At 43.6% G+C, this 24,603-nt stretch overlaps 1 protein-coding gene across 4 annotated transcripts in view; it reads right to left on the bottom strand.

The window, feature by feature from the left end:
* LOC311133054 (retinoic acid receptor RXR-beta-A-like) overlaps nucleotides 1-23,847 on the bottom strand; it is a 31,575-nt gene extending 7,728 nt beyond the window's left edge. The window contains exons 1-8 of one of the 4 annotated variants that reach the window (XM_084166480.1): nucleotides 23,761-23,847; nucleotides 23,084-23,230; nucleotides 17,489-17,718; nucleotides 11,217-11,364; nucleotides 10,280-10,459; nucleotides 9,620-9,643; nucleotides 6,914-7,080; nucleotides 6,528-6,657 (exon numbers count right to left, since the gene is read on the bottom strand). In XM_084166480.1, coding sequence (XP_084022606.1) covers nucleotides 6,528-6,657; nucleotides 6,914-7,080; nucleotides 9,620-9,643; nucleotides 10,280-10,459; nucleotides 11,217-11,364; nucleotides 17,489-17,718; nucleotides 23,084-23,099 — 895 coding nt within the window. In that variant the 5' untranslated portion in view covers nucleotides 23,100-23,230; nucleotides 23,761-23,847. The remainder of the gene's footprint in view (nucleotides 1-6,527; nucleotides 6,658-6,913; nucleotides 7,081-9,619; nucleotides 9,644-10,279; nucleotides 10,460-11,216; nucleotides 11,365-17,488; nucleotides 17,719-23,083; nucleotides 23,231-23,760) is intronic. The other 3 variants (XM_084166481.1, XM_084166483.1, XM_084166482.1) reach the window with 3 other exon arrangements.
* Between the last annotated feature and the right edge of the window lie 756 nt (nucleotides 23,848-24,603).

Raw genomic sequence — 24,603 nt, 5'->3', positions numbered from 1 at the left:
GTCTGCAGCGGGCCGTGCGTCAGCACAAGGAACAGGCCGACCTCCACCGCAGTGAGACGCCTGTCACGGATCCCCCAGGTACTGCTGCTCATTCCGTTAACCAGTTCCGGAGGTCTGTGTCACCGGCTTTCTAGGCGTCACTGACATGGATCATTACCACCAACCCCGGACTGTCTTGTCTCATTACGCACACCTGGTTCCCATTCCTCCCTGATTAGTATGTGTATATATGTGCCCTCTGTTCCCCATTGTCCTTGTCGATTATTGTCCCATATTCGTTGGTCTCGTGAGTACCGTGTATAGTGCTTTTGATGTTTACGGGTCTCGTCCCGTGTATTGTGTAGAGGTTACACCTCGCTCTTTGTTTGGGTTACATCCTTTTTGTGTGTGTGTATATATATATATATATAATAAAGGGAACACTTAAACAACACATCCTAGATCTGAATGAATGAAATAATCTTATTAAATACTTTTTTCTTTACATAGTTGAATGTGCTGACAACAAAATCACACAAAAATTATCAATGGAAATCAAATGTATCAACCCATGGAGGTCTGGATTTGGAGTCACCCTCAAAATTAAAGTGGAAAACCACACTACAGGCTGATCCAACTTTGATGTAATGTCCTTAAAACAAGTCAAAATGAGGCTCAGTAGTGTGTGTGGCCTCCACGTGCCTGTATGACCTCCCTACAACGCCTGGGCATGCTCCTGATGAGGTGGCGGATGGTCTCCTGAGGGATCTCCTCCCAGACCTGGACTAAAGCATCCGGCAATTCCTGGACAGTCTGTGGTGCAACGTGGCGTTGGTGGATGGAGCTAGACATGATGTCCCAGATGTGCTCAATTGGATTCAGGTCTGGGGAACGGGCGGGCCAGTCCATAGCATCAATGCCTTCCTCTTGCAGGAACTGCTGACACACTCCAGCCACATGAGGTCTAGCATTGTCTTGCATTAGGAGGAACCCAGGGCCAACCGCACCAGCATATGGTCTCACAAGGGGTCTGAGGATCTCATCTCGGTACCTAATGGCAGTCAGGCTACCTCTGGCGAGCACATGGAGGGCTGTGCGGCCCCCCAAAGAAATGCCACCCCACACCATGACTGACCCACCGCCAAACCGGTCATGCTGGAGGATGTTGCAGGCAGCAGAACGTTCTCCATGGCGTCTCCAGACTCTGTCACGTCTGTCACGAGCTCAGTGTGAACCTGCTTTCATCTGTGAAGAGCACAGGGCGCCAGTGGCGAATTTGCCAATCTTGGTGTTCTCTGGCAAATGCCAAACGTCCTGCACGGTGTTGGGCTGTAAGCACAACCCCCACCTGTGGACGTCGGGCCCTCATACCACCCTCATGGAGTCTGTTTCTGACCGTTTGAGCAGACACATGCACATTTGTGGCCTGCTGGAGGTCATTTTGCAGGGCTCTGGCAGTGCTGCTCCTGCTCCTCCTTGCACAAAGGCGGAGGTAGCGGTCCTGCTGCTGGGTTGTTGCCCTCCTACGGCCTCCTCCACGTCTCCTGATGTACTGGCCTGTCTCCTGGTAGCGCCTCCATGCTCTGGACACTACGCTGACAGACACAGCAAACCTTCTTGCCACAGCTCGCATTGATGTGCCTTCCTGGATGAGCTGCACTACCTGAGCCACTTGTGTGGGTTGTAGACTCCGTCTCATGCTACCACTAGAGTGAAAGCACCGCCAGCATTCAAAAGTGACCAAAACATCAGCCAGGAAGCATAGGAACTGAGAAGTGGTCTGTGGTCACCACCTGCAGAACCACTTCTTTATTGGGGGTGTCTTGCTAATTGCCTATAATTTCCACCTGTTGTCTATTCCATTTGCACAACAGCATGTGAAATGTATTGTCAATCAGTGTTGATTCCTAAGTGGACAGTTTGATTTCACAGAAGTGTGATTGACTTGGAGTTACATTGTGTTGTTTAAGTGTTCCCTTTATTTTTTTGAGCAGTGTATATACAGTGGGGGAAAAAAGTATTTAGTCAGCCACCAATTGTGCAAGTTCTCCCACTTAAAAAGATGAGAGAGGCTTGTAATTTTCATCATAGGTGCACGTCAACTATGACAGACAAAATGAGAAAAAAAATCCAGAAAATCACATTGTAGGATTTTTAATGAATTTATTTGCAAATTATGGTGGAAAATAAGTATTTGGTCAATAACAAAAGTTTCTCAATACTTTGTTATATACCCTTTGTTGGAAATGACACAGGTCAAACGTTTTCTGTAAGTCTTCACAAGGTTTTCACACACTGTTTCTGGTATTTTGGCCCATTCCTCCATGCAGATCTCCTCTAGAGCAGTGATGTTTTGGGGCTGTCGCTGGGCAACACAGACTTTCAATTCCCTCCAAAGATTTTCTATGGGGTTGAGATCTGGAGACTGGCTAGGCCACTCCAGGACCTTGAAATGCTTCTTACGAAGCCACTCCTTCGTTGCCCGGGCGGTGTGTTTGGGATCATTGTCATGCTGAAAGACCCAGCCACGTTTCATCTTCAATGCCCTTGCTGATGGAAGGAGGTTTTCACTCAAAATCTCACGATACATGGCCCCATTCATTCTTTCCTTTACACGGATCAGTCGTCCTGGTCCCTTTGCAGAATAACAGCCCCAAAGCATGATGTTTCCACCCCCATGCTTCACAGTAGGTATGGTGTTCTTTGGATGCAACTCAGCATTCTTTGTCCTCCAAACACGACGAGTTGAGTTTTTACCAAAAAGTTATATTTTGGTTTCATCTGACCATATGACATTCTCCCAATCCTCTTCTGGATCATCCAAATGCACTCTAGCAAACTTCAGACGGGCCTGGACATGTACTGGCTTAAGCAGGGGGACACGTCTGGCACTGCAGGATTTGAGTCCCTGGCGGCGTAGTGTGTTACTGATGGTAGGCTTTGTTACTTTGGTCCCAGCTCTCTGCAGGTCATTCACTAGGTCCCCCTGTGTGGTTCTGGGATTTTTGCTCACCGTTCTTGTGATCATTTTGACCCCACGGGGTGAGAGCTTGCGTGGAGCCCCAGATCGAGGGAGATTATCAGTGGTCTTGTATGTCTTCCATTTCCTAATAATTGCTCCCACAGTTGATTTCTTCAAACCAAGCTGCTTACCTATTGCAGATTCAGTCTTCCCAGCCTGGTGCAGGTCTACAATTTTGTTTCTGGTGTCCTTTGACAGCTCTTTGGTCCTGGCCATAGTGGAGTTTGGAGTGTGACTGTTTGAGGTTGTGGACAGGTGTCTTTTATACTGATAACAAGTTCAAACATGTGCCATTAATACAGGTAACGAGTGGAGGACAGAGGAGCCTCTTAAAGAAGAAGTTACAGGTCTGTGAGAGCCAGAAATCTTGCTTGTTTGTAGGTGACCAAATACTTATTTTCCACCATAATTTACAAATAAATTCATTAAAAATCCTACAATGTGATTTTCTGGATTTTTTTCTTCTCATTTTGTCTGTCATAGTTGACGTGTACCTATGATGAAAATTACAGGCCTCTCTCATCTTTTTAAGTGGGAGAACTTGCACAATTGGTGGCTGACTAAATACTATTTTTCCCCACTGTATATATATATGTATTTGTGTTGGGTGGAGTAAATAAAACTTCTAATATGTATTCCTGCGCCTGTCTTCAAATCATTATACAACGTGACAACAGGTCAAGACAAGTCGTGCATTCTATGAGCAAGTCATGTCGAGTCACAAGTTTTCTAGTCAAGTCTCAAGTCAAGTAAAAAAATATCTACACATACGACAGACAGCCCTCTTCATTATTTTGTCTACAACACATTTTGATTAGCCTATGTAATTGTAAAATAGGGACCTTGTAGCAGTCATAAGGGCATGAAATCAGTAGAAGGCAAGGCATGTTGACATGCTCAGAGAGTGTAGATGTATTTACAGGTCTTGGTGATCTAATGGTTAAAGCGCCATATCATACAACATATACAAATATACCTGCCCATTCTGAACAGACACAGGTAGAGGGCAAGACTGTACAGCCATGAGAAACAAGATTCTCTGGTCTGATGAAACCAAGATTGAACTCTTTTTGCCTGAATCCCAAGCGTCACGTCTGGAGGAAACCTGGCACCTTCCCTACGGTGAAGCATGGTGGTGGCAGCATCATGCTGTGGGGAAGTTTTTCAGCGGTAGGGACTGGGAGACTAGTCAGGATCGAGGGAAAGATGAACAGAGCAAAGTACAGAGAAATCCTTGATGAAAACCTGCTCCAGAGCGCTCAGGACCTCAGACTGGGGCGAAGGTTCACCTTCCAACAGAACAACGACCCTAAGCACACAGCCAAGACAACGCAGGAGTGGCTTCGGGACAAGTCTCTGAATGTCCTTGAGTGGCCCAGCCAGAGCCTGACTTGAACCCGATCGAACATCTCTGGAGAGACGTGAAAATAGCTGCGCAGCAACGCTCCACATCCAACCTGACAGAGCTTGAGAGGATCTGCAGAGAAGAATGCGAGAAACACCCCAAATACAGGTGTGCCAAGCTTGTAGTGTCATACCCAATAACACTCAATGCTGTAATCGCTGCCAAAGGTGCTTCAACAAAGTACTGAGTAAAGGGTCTGAATACTTATGTAAATGTGATTTTAAAAAATATATAAATTAGCTAACATTTCTAAAAACCTGTTTTTGCTTTGACATTATGCGGTATTGTGTGTAGATTGATGAGGGAAAAAACAATTTAATAAATTTTAGAATAATGCTGTAACGTAACAAAATGTGGAAAAAGTCAAGGGGTCTGAATACTTTCCGAAGGCACTGTACATTTACCACATAGGGCCTACGCATTTAAACGTGTGTAAGCAACAGGAAACATTTCAACAAGAGAAAAAAAGCACTCTGCGCAAGTGAAGAGAGTCTTCACCACAGTAATAATTCATTTTAACAACTAATTCCAAATGCACGCTTCATATGTAAATGATCAAGTTCAAGAAATTGTTAGGCCTACATACTAAAAGACCAGTAGGCCTATGCTAGTTGCCCCATTGCTGGTGAGCTTGCAAAGTAAACAGTTCATATTATTGATCGCTATTTTTGGGGGGAGTTGCATATTTATTTATTATGGCAATCCTCTCTCCCTATAATTTGACGTTTGCGCTGCACCGATCCTATAGCTGTACAGCAAATCAGCAATCTGTTCGCCAGCTCATCCGACCTGTGTTGATTGACAGTTTGCTGGTGCAATCAGAGTGCGCGTTTCACTAACCAATCTGTTGCAATTTACATGTTTTTGTAGTTTTTTTTACAAAGGCGATGCTGCGGCTACTGTCTCTGGCTATGTGAGTAATCCACGGAGAGTCCGTGCCACAAAATAAGTGACAGAACATTACAAAACCTGGCCAGATAATATCAAGTCAGTCTCAAGTCAAAGTCAAGTCCCGAGTTTTGAGGCTTGAGTAATTTAATGTTCTATCAAGTCGAGTGTCTCAAGTCATCAAATTTGTGACTTGAGTCAGACAAGTCCAAGTCATGTGACAACTCTGAGGACCTGCCTTGTATATAGTGTTGTTAAGAAGGCAGAGTAGCACTTTATTATGGACAGACCTCCCCATCTTAGCTACTGTTGCATCAACATGTTTTGACCATGACAGTTTACAATCCAGATTTACTCCAAGCAGTTTAGTCACCTCAACTTTCTCAATTTCCACATTATTCATTACAAGATTTAGATGAGATTTAGGATTTAGTGAGTGCTTTGTCCCAAATACAATGCCTTTAGTTTTTGAAATATTTAGGACTGACTTATTTCTTGCCACCCATTCTGAAACTGACTGCAGCTCTTTGTTAAGTGTTGCAGAAATGTCACTCGCTGTAGTAGCTGACGTGTAAAGTGTTGAGTCATCCGCATTCATAGACACTGGCTTTACTCAAGGCCAGTGGCATGTCATTAATAAAGATTGAAAAAAGTAAAGGCCTAGACAGCTGCCATGGGAAATTCCTGATTCTGCCTGGATTATGTTGGAGAAGCTTCCATTAAAGAACACCCTCTGTGTTCTGTTAGACAGGTAACTATTTAGCCACAATATAGCAGGGGTTGTAAAGCCATAACACATGTTTTTCCAGCAGTAGATCAATAATGTGATCAATAATGTCAAAAGAAGCACTAAAGTCTAACAGAAAAGCTCCCACAATCTTTTCATCATCAATTTCTCTTAGCCAATCATCAGTCATTTGTGTAAGTGCCGTGCATGTTGAATGTCCTTCCCTATAAGCGTGCTGAAAGTCTGTTGTCAATTTGTTTACTGTAAAATAGCATTATATCTGCTCAAAATGTGAGGCTACTGTATTATAAAAGATAGGCCACGAGGAGAGACAGGGTGATCAGCCTATCCATGTAGGGCTGTGTACGGCTGGTATTTAATTAGGTCAAAGCTGAGCAGGGCCGTGTTCATTAAACGGATATGTCCAGGTAGTCCCTCCCTGTTTCAGTTTGCTTTCTTCCATTTGGTGCCAATGAACATGAAAGGCGAAGGCTTTTTGAGCGTACCGGCGCGTAGCAGGATGACCTGGTCGTCTAGGGTCAGCTCAGAGAAGTGGGGGACCCTCTTGGCCCACTCCACCAGGGTAAACAGCTGCTTGTCTGCAGCCTGGCAAATGTTGGTGACCGGGTCGTTGGGCTGGAGAGAGAAACAGAGGGAGAGAGGCTAGATTCAACCTAGGGCACAAAAGAGAGACTAGAGGCCTTTAGATCAAATTTTTTTTTTAAAGTGGGTCTGTGGTCTCAGAATATATTGTATAACAATAAACTGTTGGCGCAGTCGCACAATCAAATGTCTAGAAATGATAATAGACAGTGTGAGGAACAGAGTAAGAGAAATTGGTATGTGTGCATCGCAGGGTCAGATGGTGGGTCACACACAGAAACACACACACATTTACCGAGCTGCCCTCGGCGCTCCCGTCGGCATGCAGCTCTGTCTTCTGCTCTATGGCCATCTCGGCCTCCAGGATCTTTTCCACCGGCATCTCCTCGTTGACGGCGCTGGTCGACTCCACCTCACTCTCCCGCTCCTTGTTCCTCTGGCGCTCTTCTTGCACGGCTACAGGGGCACAGGAAGGGCAGAGGGAAGGAGAGGGGGAAGGAGGGGAAGAGAGAGTCGGGGGAGCGAGAAGGAGAGAGGCACAGGAGGGGAGGGAGGGTGAGAGGGGAAAGAAAGGGAGCAGCAGGGAGGGAGTAGGATGGAGGGTGAAAAGAGAAAGAAAGGGCAAGAAAAGGCAGAGTGATGAGAGAGAGAGGGAAGCAAAGTCAAGAAAAAAAGAGAAAGGTGAGAGATAAGGGAGAGGAAATAAAAAAGGGAGGCCAAGAAAAAAGTTGAGAAAGAGAGGAATGTAAGAAAGTAAAGCAGAGAGTAAAGAATGAGACAGGTAGTGAAAGAGAGAGAGATACACAGATATGTACATTTCCCGGTTAGTTCAAACAACAATGCTTTCTTTACCTTTCACATCAGGGGTCTCAAACGTAAGGCCTGGGGGCCACATCAGGCACGCAAGCTGCATTGTTGTGGCCCCAAGACTGATATCTGATTCCCATCAGCCCTCAAGAGGATATTCCTATTAAAATCAACCCACAATAAGGTTTATTCCTACGGCACATGACAGGTTATATCTCTTTGGAGTCACCCCAGACCACATAAACTGGCACAACAATACCAGTCATCGGTGCACCACTATCAGAGAATGCAGGGAAATATGTTAATCAGCCCCTGACACCACAGTAATATATGATGGCAATATGATTTTGCACAATGTCAGCAATACTGAGAACAGTAACACTTCAGCTCCACTATAAGCTTTGCGTTGCTTTGCCATCAGTGTCAATGTGATGTTCTACCTGCTACACAGAGCGTGTTGTTTTGAGAGGAGCAGAGGGGAAGATTGCCTTTATTCTATTGTCCCCTACCATATTTATCCATTATGCGTAAGTACAATAACTTTGGTCCAGTTTTTCGCAAGTACATTGTTGTTAGTGGTTGTACTAAATGATTGTGTAATTACACAAGTTGCTTTTGTTTAACTTGTGAACCTAGCTAGTCAACGTAGCTAGCTAGCTATTAGCTTCTTGACTTCATAAATCTTAGTACAATAACCAGCGGTGTATAGTCGAGGCCATATGCAACCAAAATCAACTTTATTTCTCATTATTCCAACCCACAAGATAGAATGAACGCGTGCGTCAAGAATTGAACCTCTGCGATTCTTGAGCTTGGACGCTGACATTGAGAGCTTCAAGTTCCTTGGTGTCCACATCCCCAACGAACTATCATGGTCCAAACACACCAAGACAGTCGTGAAGAGGGCACGACAAAGCCTATTCCCCCTCAGGAGACTAAAAAGATTTGGCATGGGTCCTCAGATCCTCAAAAAATTCTACAGCTGCACCATCGAGAGCATCCTGACTGGTTGCATCACCGCCTGGTATGGCAACTGCTTGGCCTCTGACCGCAAGGCACTACAGAGGGTAGTGCGTACGGCCCAGTACATCACTGGGGCAAAGCTCCCTGCCATCCAGGACCTCTATACCAGGCGGTGTCAGAGGAAGGCCCTCAAAATTGTCAAAGACTCCAGTCACCCTAGTCATAGACTGTTCTCTCTGCTACCGCACGGCAAGCGGTACCGGAGTGCCAAGTCTAGGTCCAAAAGACTTCTCAACAGCTTCTACCCCCAAGCCATAAGACTCCTGAACAGCTAATCATGGCTACCCGGACTATTTGCACTGCCCCCCCACCCCATCCTTTTTACGCTGCTGCTACTCTGTTAAGTATTTATGCATAGTCACTTTAACTCTACCCACATGTACATATTACCTCAACTACCTCAACTAGCCGGTGCCCCCGCACATTGACTATGCAACGGTACCCCCCTGTATATATAGCCTCCCTACTGTCACTTTATTTTATTGTATATATAGCCTCCCTACTGTCACTTTATTTTACTTCTGCTCTTTTTTTCTCAACACTTTTTTGTTGTTGTTTTATTCTTACTTTTTTGTTTAAAATAAATGCACTGTTGGTTAAGGGCTGTAAGTAAGCATTTCACTGTAATGTCTGCACCTGTTGTATTCGGCGCATGTGACCAATAAAATTTGATTTGATTTGATTTGATTTGACATTGGACGTGATGCAACGCAAGTGCAACACGGGCAGTGAAACAGCTTTCATTGATTTCAAAGGAACCATTTCCTCAACGGCTGACGGCAATGCCGGATGCCCGATTGCTATAGTGTAGCAGGGCCGTAAGACTTACGTTGCGCCTGGTAATTTGAGTTCAGACCCCTGTTCCATACCAATATATTCTGCAACATACCTCACACAGAAATGGACCATCACAACAAAACAACATAAAATATTGTTGTTTTTCCTCGACCAAATAAACATTTGCAATTTTTTTTAAAGAAAGATTGATTCAAAGTCTCGTAGGCAAGAGAGCATTGTCTTCTGTGTGGTATGGTTCATTTCTGAACATTGACAAAACTACATAACAGGTACTCTGCACTACTCCCCCCCCCACCAAATGAAATGCCATTCTCTCCATCTCTTTCACACACCCCCCTCCATCCCTCCCTCCCTCCTTTCTCCTTACATCTCTGTCGTTCATCTTGGACCACTACAGAAGAAGGGAGAGAGAAAGCGAGAGGAAACAAGAGGGGAGAGAGGGGGACAGGGGTTAGTGTTTACAAGGCTCTCCATCCCCCTCTCTCCACCTCTTTTTCTCGCTCTTTCCATCCCCTTTGAGTACAATCAACACTCTCCCCTTAGAAATGTATATTACAATAGTCAAAGAAAATCTGAAATGCTCTTAGACATCTTTATTATACATAAATGATTGATGTGGATTTAAAACAGATATTGGAAATAGTTTCATAGCAAATAGGCTATACAACCTTTTTGTCAACAATGTAAATGTTTTTTCAGCAGGACGGTTGGTGAGTGGGGGGTCTTCGGGTTAGGGTACACCTGCCCACACACAAGGTGCCCCATCCCTCTTCATTGTAGTTTCTTACTGTTCTTCATGTACCAAATCAGACCCAATTTCAATAGGGATCCTAGCTCTCCCTCACTCTTTCTGTCTTTCATCAGCCTCTCCTCTCCCTTGCTCAGGCTCGCTCTTCATATCTCCCATTGCATCCCTCTCCGTCTCTCCCTCCATTTCAAGACTTACCCTACCTGGTGATAGTGTTGCCCTTTAATAAGATATATTGAATGCGAGTTGAGGACAGCAGACTGCTAGGCTCCCCCTTACCTTCCCTCTTCATGCCACAGGCCAGGCACTTCTGGTAGCGGCAGTACTGGCAGCGGTTGCGCTGACGCTTGTCCACCAGGCAGTCCTTGTTGTCCCGGCAGGTGTAGCTCAGGTCCTTGCGCACCGTGCGCTTGAAGAAACCCTTGCAGCCCTCGCAGCTGTACACTCCATAGTGCTTACCTATAGAGACAGAGAGAGCAAGAGAGAAAGAAAGAGGAAGAGAGAATTAAAAGAAAGAGGCATGTAAAAAGACAGACAGAAATTGAGAGGGAAGAGGGGGATAGCAAAAGGAGGGAAGGTAACATTAGTAATAAAGCACTTTCAATAATTCAGGCACAAAGTCTATAGCGCATAGTTCTTCAGGTGTGATGGTAATGAAAGTACATGAAGTGTTTCGGTCCGTTTTCGTAGAAACTGAACTAGTAAATAAACTACGTAAATGCTTCGCACAGATAAGGTAGAGATCTTTATTTTATGCAGCTTTTTAAAAACATTCTATGGAGAGTTAAGGAGTAGTTCACCCCAAAACCAAGGGTTATCTGATGTTTCCATACCTCAAGTGGTATAAGTCCATGTAGCCAATGCCATCTGTTGTGTAGATCCCACTATGAACAGCAGAAATCTGACGGTGTCAATCCCAAATTCATGGGAAAAATCGACACCACCTAACTACATTTCATTCAACGCCTGTCAAATTATGTGCAGAACAATCCTTTAATAAACAAACCATATCGCACCACTAGTGCGTCTCTCTCTGACACAGACCCTAAATCCCAAATCAAAATACCACCCTAGCCTGTCCTATAGATTGAAGAGTAAAATAGATCAACTTGTCTTCTTACAGGCTGGGTGGGATTTTCGCCATATTGCTTACACCATTCAATTTCTCTCCGATCCCCACAAGTGCATAGGGTCTAGGGGCCAATTTGGGACTCACCGGAGGAGCGGTCGCCGCAGATAGCACACAGGCGCTTTTGGGAGAGCATGGGGCCCCCTGGGCTGTGGCCCCCCAGCCCGAACGGAGGCTTCACGTCGTCCGAGCTGCTGACCGCGTGCAGTCCCGACATGGACACTGTGGAGTTGATCTGGAGGCCGAGAGAAAGGGGGAGGATAGGGACAGAAGTGAGAGGGGAAATATTGAATTGAAGGAGGTATGATGCAGAGTTGTCATAAAATAAGACACATAAAAAAGCATCATTACTTTCATGCATTTAACAATCACATACATATTGCCAGTTATCTTTTTGAGTGGGCTGATTGATCAGTATTAAAGCGACATTCAATTTCCCGTTCGCACACCGAGGCATCATCGGCGGAGAAAGAAAGGAGCATCTGGACCCTGCCTCCCTCGCCCTCAATGCAAGAGAGATTACAGAGCACTTCTCAACATCACCAGCTTAAGCAGGTTAAGTCTCAGGGCATCCTCATAGCCTGATTAATTTATGAGGACGTTTGAGGAGAATCAGAGGCAAAAAGTGAAATGGGGGAGGAGAAAGAGAAAAAGCAAGGGAGGGAGAGGAGGAGAAATAACACAGAAGGACCATCTGACATGAGAGGGGATAGAGGGAATAAAACTAAAAAGATAGTGAAAAGAACAAGTGGTGATGGGGGGGGGGGGGGGGGGGGGTCTCACTTCTGCACTCCTGGTATACATATTGATCTGTGAAGCAGAGAGAAAGGGATAAAGTAAAGGGCAGGGGAGGAAAGAAAGAAAGAGAGAGAGGGGCACTCAGGGAAGAAAGAGAGGGGCACTCAGGGAAGAAAGAGGGGCACTCAGGGAAGAAAGAGAGAGGCACTCAGGGAAGAAAGAGAGGGGCACTCAGGGAAGAAAGAGAGGGGCACTCAGGGAAGAAAGAGAGGGGCACTCAGGGAAGAAAGAGAGGGGCACTCAGGGAAGAAAGAGAGGGGCACTCAGGGAAGAAAGAGAGGGGCACTCAGGGAAGAAAGAGAGGGGCACTCAGGGAAGAAAGAGAGGGGCACTCAGGGAAGAAAGAGAGGGGCACTCAGGGAAGAAAGAGAGGGGCACTCAGGGAAGAAAGAGAGGGGCACTCAGGGAAGAAAGAGAGGGGCACTCAGGGAAGAAAGAGAGGGGCACTCAGGGAAGAAAGAGAGGGGCACTCAGGGAAGAAAGAGAGGGGCACTCAGGGAAGAAAGAGAGGGGCACTCAGGGAAGAAAGAGAGGGGCACTCAGGAAAGAAAGAGAGGGGCACTCAGGAGAGAAAGAGAGGGGCACTCAGGAGAGAAAGAGAGGGGCACTCAAGAATGGACAGTATGGGTATTTGTTTGGATATTCACTACTATGCTGCCACTGCGAGCCCCTTGGACAAATCATTTTGTGCCTAGATTAAAACAAAAAAATCGACATAATGTTTGCAGATGCACATACAGTGGGGAGAACAAGTATTTGATACACTGCCGATTTTGCAGGTTTTCCTACTTAAAGCATGTAGAGGTCTGTAATTGTTATCATAGGTACACTTCAACTGTGAGAGACGGAATCTAAAACAAAAATCCAGAAAATCACATTGTATGATTTTTAAGTAATTAATTTGCATTTTATTGCATGACATAAGTATTTGATACATCAGAAAAGCACAACTTAATATTTGGTACAGAAACCTTTGTTTGCAATTACAGAGATCATACGTTTCCTGTAGGTCTTGACCAGGTTTGCACACACTGCAGCAGGGATTTTGGCCCACTCCTCCATACAGACCTTCTCCAGATCCTTCAGGTTTCGGGGCTGTCGCTGGGCTATACGGACTTTCAGCTCCCTCCAAAGATTTTCTATTGGGTTCAGGTCTGGAGACTGGCTAGGCCACTCCAGGACCATGAGATGCTTCTTACGGAGCCACTCCTTAGTTGCCCTGGCTGTGTGTTTCGGGTCGTTGTCATGCTGGAAGACCCAGCCACGACCCATCTTCAATGCTCTTACTGAGGGAAGGAGGTTGTTGGCCAAGATCTCGCGATACATGGCCCCATCCATCCTCCCCTCAATACGGTGCCGTCGTCCTGTCTCCTTTGCAGAAAAGCATCCCCAAAGAATGATGTTTCCACCTCCATGCTTCACGGTTGGGATGGTGTTCTTGGGGTTGTACTCATCCTTCTTCTTCCTCCAAACACGGCGAGTGGAGTTTAGACCAAAAAGCTCAATTTTTGTCTCATCAGACCACATGACCTTCTCCCATTCCTCCTCTGGATCATCCAGATGGTCATTGGCAAACTTCAGACGGGCCTGGACATGCGCTGGCTTGAGCAGGGTCGACCTTGCGTGCGCTGCAGGATTTTAATCCATGACGGCGTAGTGTGTTACTAATGGTTCTCTTTGAGACTGTGGTCCCAGCTCTCTTCAGGTCATTGACCAGGTCCTGCCGTGTAGTTCTGGGCTGATCCCTCACCTTCCTCATGATCATTGATGCCCCACGAGGTGAGATCTTGCATGGAGCCCCAGACCGAGGGTGATTGACCATCATCTTGAACTTCTTCCATTTTCTAATAATTGCGCCAACAGTTGTTGCCTTCTCACCAAGCTGCTTGCCTATTGTCCTGTAGCCCATTCCAGCCTTGTGCAGGTCTATAATTTTATCCCTGATGTCCTTACACAGCTCTCTGGTCTTGGCCATTGTGGAGAGGTTGGAGTCTGTTTGATTGAGTGTGTGGACAGGTGTATTTTATACAGGTAACGAGTTCAAACAGGTGCAGTTAATACAGGTAAAAACGAACAGGTCTGTGAGAGCCGGAATTCTTACTGGTTGGTAGGTGATCAAATACTTACGTCATGCAATTAATTACTTAAAAATCATACAATGTGATCTTCTGGATTTTTGTTTTAGATTCCGTCTCTCACAGTTGAAGTGTACCTATGATAAAAAGTACAGACCTCTACATGCTTTGTAAGTAGGAAAACCTGCAAAATCAGCAGTGTATCAAATACTGTACTTTGTGCATGTGAATTTATGTTTTTTTTATGTATATCTTTCATGGAAATATTGCAGAATATGTTCCCTATTTTCTAGTCATACAAAGGAGGATAGGGAGAGTTTGACCTTTTGATGTGGTTTTGAGGGCAACCAATGATTCATCCACTGGCACCCTTGATCTAAAATGTAATAATTGATTCACTACCGAATTCATTTAATATTTTGTGAGGTTTTAAAAGTCAGAACGCGTTCAAAGTGTACGACCGAGAGACAAATAGCCTACTTCTACCATACTAACTAAGAGCAGGGCAAAGTACCCAAATAATGCTGTTTCATGGTTGATTTTGCAGACAAAAATAGAATTGTTACCTGGACTTTTAAGAATTACAATATCTATACTGAACAAAAATATAAAACGCAACATGTAAAGTGTTGGTCCCATGTTGCATGAGCTGAAATAATGGATTCCATAAATTCTCCATACGCACAAAAAACGTACTTCTCTAAAATGTTGTGCACAAATTTGTACACATCCCTGTTAGTGAGCATTTCTCCTTTGCCAACATAATCCATCCATCTGACAGGTGTGGCATATCAAGAAGCTGATTAAACAGCATGATCATTACACAGGTGCACCTTGTGCTGGGGACAATAAAATGCTCACCTTCGATGGCCACTAGCAAGCTGGAGAAATGTGCTCTTCACGATTTAATCCCGGTTTCAACAAGGCAGATGGCGTCGTGTGGGCGAGCGGTTTGCTGATTTCAATGTTGTGAACAGAGTGCCCCATGGTAGCGGTGGGGTTATGGTATGGGCAGGCATAAGCTACGGACAACGAACACAATTGCATTTTATCTATGGCAATTTGAATGCACAGCGATAACTTGACAAGATCCTGAGGCCCATTGTCGTGCCATTCATCCGCCGCCATCACCTCATGCATGATAATACACTGCCCCATGTCACAAGGATCTATACACAATTCCTGGAAGCTGAAAATGTCCCAGTTTTTCCATTGCCTGCATACTCACCAGACCCATTGAGCATGTTTGGGAAGCTTTGGATTGACATGTACGACAGCGTGTTCCAGTTCCCACCAATATCCCGCAACTTCGCAAAGCCATTGAAGGAGTGGGACATTCCACAGGCCACAAACAGCCTGATCAGTTAACTCTATGCAAAGGAGATGTCGCGCTGCATGAGGCAAATGGTGGTCACACCAGATACTGACTGGTTTTCTGATCCAGCCCCCTACCTATTTTAAAAGGTATCTGTGACCAACAGACGCATATCTGTATTCCCAGTCATGTGAAATCCATAGATTAGGGCCTAATTAATTTATTTCAATTGACTGATTGAAATTGTTGCATGTTGCGTTTATATTTTTGTTCAGTGTAGATATGTATTGTTTCACGTTTTCCTTTGGTAGTTCTCCGCAATTTCACTTGACCTACAGGGCTGGGAATTGCCAGGGACCTCACGATACGATATTATCACAACACTAAGCTGTCGATACGATATGTATTGCGATTCTGTTCCAAACACATTGCTCACCTTACAGTGCCTTCGGAAAGTATTCAGACCCCTTGATTTTTTCCACATTTTGTTACGTTACAGCCTTATTCTAAAATTGATTAAATCGTTTTTTTGCCTTCATCAATCTACACACAATACCCCATGATGACAAAGCAAAAACTGGTTTGTAGAATAAAAATATATATCACATTTACATATGTATTCAGACCCTTTACTCAGTACTTTGTTGTAGCACCTTTGGCAGCGATTACAGCAGAGTGCTCTTGGGTATGACATTACAAGCTTGGCTCATCTGTATTTGGGGAGTTTCTCCCATTCTTCTCTGCAGATCCTCTCAAGCTCTGTCATGTTGGATGGACAGCGTTGCTGCACAGCTATTTTCAGGTCTCTCCAGAGATGTTCGATCGGGTTCAAGTCCGGGATCTGGCTGGGCCACTCAAGGACATTCAGAGACTTGTCCCGAAGCCACTCCTGCGTTCTCTTGGCTGTGTGCTTAGGGTCGTTGTCCTGTTGGAAGGTGAACCTTCGCCCCAGTGTGAGGTCCTGAGCACTCTGGATTAGGTTTTCATTAAGGATCTCTCTGTACTTTGCTCCGTTCATCTTTGCCTCGATCCTGACTAGTCTCCCAGTCCCTGCCGCTGAAAAACATCCCCACAGCATGATGCTGCCACCACCATGCTTCACTATAGGGATGGTGCCAGGTTTCCTCCAGATGTGACGCTTGGGATTCAGGCCAAAGAGTTCAATCTTGGTTTCATCAGACCAGAGAATGTTGTTTCTCATGGTCTGAGAGTCTTTAGGTGCCTTTTGGCAAACTCCAAGCGGGCTGTCATGTGCCTTTTACTGAGGAGTGGCTTCCGTCTGGCCACTCCACCATAAATAAGGTATTTCTGCTTTGTTTTTTGTTTTCGCTTTGTCATTATGGGGTAGTGTGTGTAGAATGCTGAGGATTATTATATTTAGAATAAGGCTGTAAAGTAACAAAATGTGGAAAAAGTAAAGGGGTCTGAATACTTTCCGAAGGCACTGTATGTCTGCTGCAGAGGGACAAGACAGAGCCATGATAATTCGAGTTGTCATCAGTCATGGAAATAAAAGTGCTGAAAACAAAAATTAGCGCCCTATTTAAAAATAATATGGAGAACAAGTTATGAAGGAAAAATACTGAAGTTTTGGTGCAGGTATAGCCAACTAGCACACACATATTATTGCGATATTGCCAAAACGATACAATATATAGTCCAAAATAATATCCCGATATGTAACTGTATCGAATTTACCCCCATCACTATTACCTACAACATAAATCACAGTATATTGCACATTTTGGGGGCCATAAAATAGCAGCCAAGGACCTATTCTTTATTTACCATAAAAGTGCACTCAACAAGTGATATTCTTCTCAACCAATCACCAAGAGAGGCTGGTAGAGCACGGCGCTTGTAACGCCAAGGTAGTGGGTTCAATCCCCGGGACCACCCATACACAAAAAAAAAAAAACGTATGCACGCATGACTGTAAGTCGCTTTGGATAAAAGCGTCTGCTAAATAGCATATTATTATTATGTTGACTGCAGCCTATAAAGTCACACTTGGTTCTCACAGGCCACTACTGTAAAGCAGCATTTATTGACCCATGACGCCAACTTCCCATCTCTGAATGGCCCTGAGAGGTGATGGATGAAAGATAAGGCAGAAGGAGAGGAGTGGTAGAATAGAAGTGTTAGCTACCTGTCTGGAACTCAGGGCTCACCTGGGGGCTGCTAATGGGGCCGTAGCCCACAGAGGGTGTCCCGGGCAGGCAGGGCGACCCCAAAGAGGAGCTGATGACGGAGAAGGGCGAGCCCATGCTGCTGATGGGGCTGTTGACGGCCGAGGTGATGGGCGGCAGAGACGTCATGGCGGCAGCTGTGGGGGTCAGGAGGGGTGAGCGCTGGCCCGAGGGAGGGGAGGACACAGAGGAGCTGTCTGGGCTGCGGGTATCTGGTGAACATGACAGGGATTACATGGCAGAGAGTAATGATACCCTACATACAACTCAAGTTTAAGAAAATATAATTATTGAGTTTCCCTCGCTACAATTAAGTTAGTCGCCATACCCTAGCTCAACACCAACAATTTAAAATAGGCCACCAAAATACTTCCAATCCCGATTAAAAGGCAAATACAGTGTAGCGAAGTGGTCACCAACTGGTAGATCTTCAAGACATTTCTAGTCGATCACCAAAACTTTCTGTAGAAAATACCAAAATAAAGGCTTGCGCTCCTTTTATTTTTATATTCGTGTTGGGGTGTTGGCGGTGGTGCACTTGATTCAGAAGCCCTGCACACCGGGTAGGCAAAGTTTTCCCATTTTTTTCCCCATTTCATTTGTCTGAAAAACAAACTCCGCCTACCCGGCAGACCGGGAGATCTGTGGCTAAACCGCGTATGCCTACTGCGCTGGCCAATCGGAAAGCTTACAACGCCGCGTATGGCTTCCACGACCCCGGCCACAGCAAAGTTTGATACTAGCCTATGTGAGATTTCATAACTTTAAAACCATGACCAGAGAGAGACTGTCAAAGAATACAGCAAAGAGCTGCTGTTTTTATGAGTGAGTTCATGTCTAAGTTTATTCAGCACTGTCAACACTGTTTTTATTTAACAATATAACAAAACACGCTTCTCCCTACTATGAGTAGCCAAGTGTATCGATAGCCCTGCATTTTTATTCTTATTAGCGGCTCCTTGTGTCTATTTTAATATTGATGAATATTTCACTTTCTCTGGTCATAGGAACAACATACATTTGTGCATGAGGCAGATGAGGTGCGACTCAAGTTTAGCCATCAGGTGGAAGAAGATATCCCCTCTCTCTGGTCAGTCTCACCGGAGGAAAGGAAGGAGAGAGCAGGGACCGTGAGAGGCGGACCCTCTGCTGCTCTCTCCCTCCCTCTGCTGAGACTAATGCCGTGTTCAAAACAACTGGCAACCCGACATCAGTGCGTTCAAGACAACTGGGAACTCAGGAAAAAAGTCATGTTAAAAAAAAAATCTGAGCGGTAGATCTTGGCTTGCTTTTTGACTGCGAAAGTGATCTTGACTCAGAAAAGGTTGGTGACCACCGGTGTAGCAGTACCAGTGGACTGGCTTTAGGACCATGCGGATGGCTCAGAGCAGGGTGGGAAGGCTGCTTTTTTAACCCGGTGCTATTTGCTTAATGACGTGTGTTTGTAGAATGTTAAGTTCCCTATCGACTGAGGTGAATAAAGTTACAGCAGCCAAGGTGATAATGGCTGGAGTCAATTTATAATTTTATTTTTTGGCCATTTGGAGTTTTTAAAGTGTAGAAATACATGTCACTTTGCCATACCCTAGGTTCAGCTGAAATGACACTAGGCCTTATATATCAATTGGAATAATTCTGTATAAGCAATAATTAATAACAGCAACCACGTTTCCATCCAAGCATTTGCGGTGGAAATGCCTAAATGTGAAAATATTGATATCATAACCATCATATCGAAGTCATGCGATGATATGCTGTGTGGTCCTCCCACTACGAATCGGGAAAGCATGCAGTTTATTAGGCTACAGATGAAATAAGTTCACAGGGTGGTGAATGTGCAAGGTGATGATGAGCTTGATGCTCCTTTCCAATAAATATCGATCTGATGACATGATGATCGATGCTTGGCTGCCGTTTGATATATATACAAATAATGTCGCTCTTATCCATAATAATCTCGTAATGTAGGTAGCCTACCTGTACTGTATATGTGTGCTGTTGGCTAGAGCACATGTACCAAGACCAGAGTGGACACATTTGCTATATAACGGTTTTTGTGACAAAACCATCAGTAGGAGTTGAAAATGCGATGGAAACCACTTGTATTTTTTTTAAACTTGTACATGGGAATTTGACGGCAAAAGTGATTTTTATGTGCACTACGTCATCACGCACAGCCTTTTAGCCACACAAACTAATTTTGATGGAAACATCTCTGGTGGGTAAAATGTGCATTTTGTTTGATGCAGATTTTAGAATACTTGAAAACCTAGCTAGTATGCACACCCCTTGACATTTTCCACATTGTTGTGTTACAAAGTGGGATTAAAATGCATTTATACTGTCAACAATCTACACAAAATACTAATGTCAAAGTTGAAGAACAATTCACTTTTTTTTTTTTATAATGGGAAAAAAAACAGAATATATCTTGATTAGATAAGTACTCAACCCCAAGTCAATACATGTTAGAATCCCCTTTGGCAGCTATTACAGCCGTGAGTCTGTCTGGGTAAGTCTAAGATCTTTGCAGACATGGATTGTACAATATTTGCCCGTAATTCTTTAACAAAATATTCAGGTTCTGTCAAGTTGGTTGTTGATCATTGCTAGACTGCCATTTTCAAGTCTTGCCATAGATTTCCAAGCAGATTTAAGTCAAAACCGTAACTAGGCCACTCAAGAACAGTCAATGTCATCTTGGTGAGTAACTCCAGTCTATATTTGGCCTTGTGTTTTAGGTAATTGTCCTGCTGAATGGTGAATTTGTCTCCAAGTGTCTGGTGGAAAGCAGACTGAACCAGGTTTTCCTCTAGGATTTTGCCTGTGCTTAGCTCTATTCCGTCTTTTTATCCTAAAAAACTCCCTAGTCCTTGCCGATGACAAGAATACCCATAAAATGATGCAGCTACCACCATGCTTGAAAATATAAAGAGTGGTACTCAGTCATGCGTTAGATTTGCCCCAAACATAACTTTCTGTCCTGAATACAAAGTGTTAATTTCTTAGCAAAATTTTTTGCAGTATTACTTTAGTGCCATATTGCAAACAGGATGCATGTTTTTGAATATTTATATTCTGTACAGCCTTCCTCATTTATGTTAGTATTGTGGAGTAACTACAATGTTGTTGATCCATCCTCAGTTCTCTTATAACAGCCATTAAACTCTAACTGATTTAAAATCACCATTAGCCTCATGGTGAAATTCCTGAGCAGTTTTCTTCCTCTTTGGCAACTAGAGTTAGAAAGGGCGCCTGTATCTTTGTAGTGACACACCATCCAAAGTGTAATTAATAAATGTCTGCTTCCATTTTTTACCCCATCTACCAATAGGTGCCCTTCTTTGCAAACCATTGGAAAACTTCCCTGGTCTTTGTGCTTGAAATTCACTGCTCGACTGAGGGACCTTACAATTATCTGTATGTGTGGGGTACAGCAATGGGGCAGTCATTTAAAAATCATGTTAAACACTATTATTGTACACAGTGAGTCCATGCAACTTATTTAGCACATTTCTACTCCTGAACTTATTTAGGCTTGCCATAATAAAAGGGTTGAATACTTGACTCAAGACATTTCAGCTTTTCATTTTTTATTAATTTGTAAACATTTCTAAAAACAAAATTCCACTTTGACATTATAGGGTACTGTGTGTAGATCAGCGACAAAATCTAAATGTAATATATTTTAAATTCAGGCTGTAACACAATGTGGAAAAAGTAAAGGGGGGGGGGGGGGGGTACTTTCTGAAGGCACTAAGGTAGAAAACAAAATTCAGCAACAATACATTAAAATGAAGATTATTTTTGTTTTCAATATACATCAAACCATTACCTACTAATACAAAACACACAAGACTTTAAGCAGATTAAGCAATCAAACAAAAAGCTACCTCGAATAGGTAGGACTTTAGTTGTGTTTTAAACAAGGAAATTGAAGCTGCCTCCTTGACATGTGTAGTTAACCCATGCTGCACAGGGTTGTAGCTGGTGTGACCAGCCTGTTAGAGTCTGACAATCGTAGTGTGCGTGCTGGAGAATAGTTCTCTATAAGTTGGCATATGTATTTAGGTGCATCACCTTTGAGGGCCTTAAAAGGTGAGCAGCAAGAATCTTACATTTGATGCTGTATTGAACAGGAAGACAATGGAGGTTGAATAAAGCCAAGTAGTCTGATTAATCAGTAATTAAACAATTGGTATACACAGCCTGAAACTAATGACTGCAAAATTGTGTAAATGTTCCTTACAAGCCAGAATGTTTAATAAAATTACATTTGAACACTCTAACGGTTGTCCGTGGTGTTGGTCCTTCAGATGGTCGAAATATGAGACAAAATATCTACAGAAAAGTATAGTTTATTGTTAAGAGCGCCGGTACTGAAGTTTCTATTATCACCTGGCACGTGCAAAACCATGTAAATACCTGATGACTTCAGTTAGTATGTACGCATCACGTGCACACGTTGGCTCATGACCGAAGGCATGTGCACAAGATGGAAGTACATGCACGCAATGCATGCATACTAACTGAAGTCAAGTTTCAAGTTTGATTAGTTGTATGTACGTGATACACATGGTATACACGGTCCAACTAAATGCTTACTTGCAGGTTTCTTCTCAACAATGCAACAATATTAAATAATAAAATATAAGAATACAACCAAAGTAAATGACTCACTAGAATAGTTAATACAGGAAGGCACAATGTATAGTCCAATATTTACAAGTGCTTAGGGGAAGGGAGGATTGGGGGGCAAGTGTTTAAATTGTGCAGTAATCATAATAAAAGTCTGGTAGCAGCAGTTGTGATGTATGAGTGGATATCTGTGTGCATGTGTGCTAAGGTGCGGAGAGTCAGTGCAGGTGGTCAGTCCTGTTCAACTGTTCAGTAGTCTCATGGCTTGAAACTGTCTTGGAGCCTGTTTATATCAGACATGCTCCAATACTGTCTGCCCGACGGTAGGGGAGTGAACACCTTGGAGCTGGGGTCCTTGATGCTGCTGGCTTTCCTCAGGCACCGTTTTGAGTAGACATCCTGGATAGGTAGGAGCACGGTCCCAATTATGTACTTGTGTCAGCTGGTGTTTACATGGTTTTGCACATGTGCCAGGTGATAGAAATGTCAAATTCAGTACCAGCACTCTAAAGAGTTGGGTAAACAATACTTTCCTATCAAATGTCGACCATCTGAAGGACCAACACCACAGACAACCGGTAGAGTAAGTTCAAATATACTTTTATTCAACATTCTGGCTTGTAAGAATATTTACACAATTTAGCAGTATATACCAATAATTGTGTATTAGATGCTGATTAATCAGACAAAATTGGGGTGATATGGGTTTTGTGTAGTTTGTGAGCATCCTTGTAGCTATAGCTAACTAAGCTATTCAGTTTGGTAGCTTTGTAACTTGTTATGCCTTGATTGAGCCAATGCAAATATTGTCAGAAAGCATCGTTAATGCACTACCTAACTAGTATAGTTGACCACTGCAGCTGGAACTTAAAGACAAAATGTAAACGTGGCTTGATAGCTAGCGAACTTCATTCGAAAACACCGGTGGCATTCTCTTACCTCTGCTGTCGCCCATGACTGCCTTCTTGGTGGAAAAGACGTGCTGGAACACCGATAGACGTGCTTCAATCACCCTGCTATCTAACTCAAGACCGCGGACTGAGTGAGGCCCGGGCCAGAGTCGTTTTTGAGTTACCAAAAACAGGGCTGAAAAAAATCCAAAAATAAACACATTTAGTTAATAAGAAGCAAATGTCTACATTTGGCATCAGACCCGTGCGTTTGACAGCCAAGGTTTTCCTAACATGAGCCTGAGCACCCATTCTCATTAGTTTGTGTGCATTTTGGCCAAGAAGAAGCATATCGTTTGCAGGATAACTAGCCTAGGCCCGACTGGGTAGCAAAACAAGCTAATAACAAACCACTTAGCTAGCTAACGTTAGCTATCTAAAATTACTACTAACTATCTAGCTAAATTGCTACAAACGCGGAGTCAACAAAATATTCGCCTATAGACAGTGCAGCCATAGAGGAATGACCGTTTTGTATCATTGGTACAGCTAGCAACCGCGCTAGCGTAGTGCAACAACCGACCGGAGAAAACTCGCAACTGATAAGATAGTTGGTCAGTTTGGAAACAATTCAACAGATTATCTATTCATTTCCCCAACAGTAAGATATAACGTTAATACTAAAACTATGCTATGCATCAACAATAATTATAGCTAGCTACTAACGTGTTTGACAGTGCAGTTTCTTCGCATGAAATATGGTGGTCGGTCAGGCAGGCCACGAGTTCTTCCTCTCCTCTCTCCACACTTTCCCTCGTCGTCAGCCCACCCGCCCCCTGCCCTGCAGCCTGTGGTTGACTGAGTAGCTACTGTACCAAAGACAGTACAGTATGAAGAGGTTTTCAAATAAAATAAAATACTATACATCTGAATGTCTATAATGAGCATTATGATGCATTTACATGACACTACAATAACATACAGCCAGGTTCCCCATTAACATTACATGGGGAATATTTAAACAATGTAACTGAATGTCTAGAATTGAAACAATATTCAAAATTCTAAAAGTTGGCCAAACTCTAAATATATGGCTCTGGGCAGAAACTGCTTCTCCAATACACTGGTTGGTTGTTTAGCAACAAAACTGACACGTGTGCAAATGAGCAAAACAGACGGGGTTGGTTTAGATTCTTGACAACATATTTCCTCTCCAATGTTTATTGAAAACATAAATAAATGAACAACGAGCATTTCTCTCAAATACATCGTTACAATTTTAACCATATTAGCATACACTTGACATCAGTCAACACCTCAAAACAAGAAATGGTATCAAGAACAAGATCAAACTAGATGGTAACTTTACAAGTAAAGTTGTGGGGCTTGTTTTAACGCATTAAACGTATTTTTGTGGTAATGGAATAAATTAAAAAAGTTTTACTATACTATTTAAAGCAAAGGAGTTACATACACTGAGTGTACAAAACATTAGGAACTGCTCTTTCCATGACATAGACTAACCAGGTGAATCCAGATGAAAGCTATGATCCGTTATTGATGTCACCT

This window comes from Coregonus lavaretus (assembly GCF_964263955.1).
Source record: "Coregonus lavaretus genome assembly, chromosome: 7".
Classification (NCBI taxonomy): Eukaryota; Metazoa; Chordata; class Actinopteri; order Salmoniformes; family Salmonidae; genus Coregonus; species Coregonus lavaretus.
This window is presented reverse-complemented; position numbering and strand designations above follow the sequence as displayed.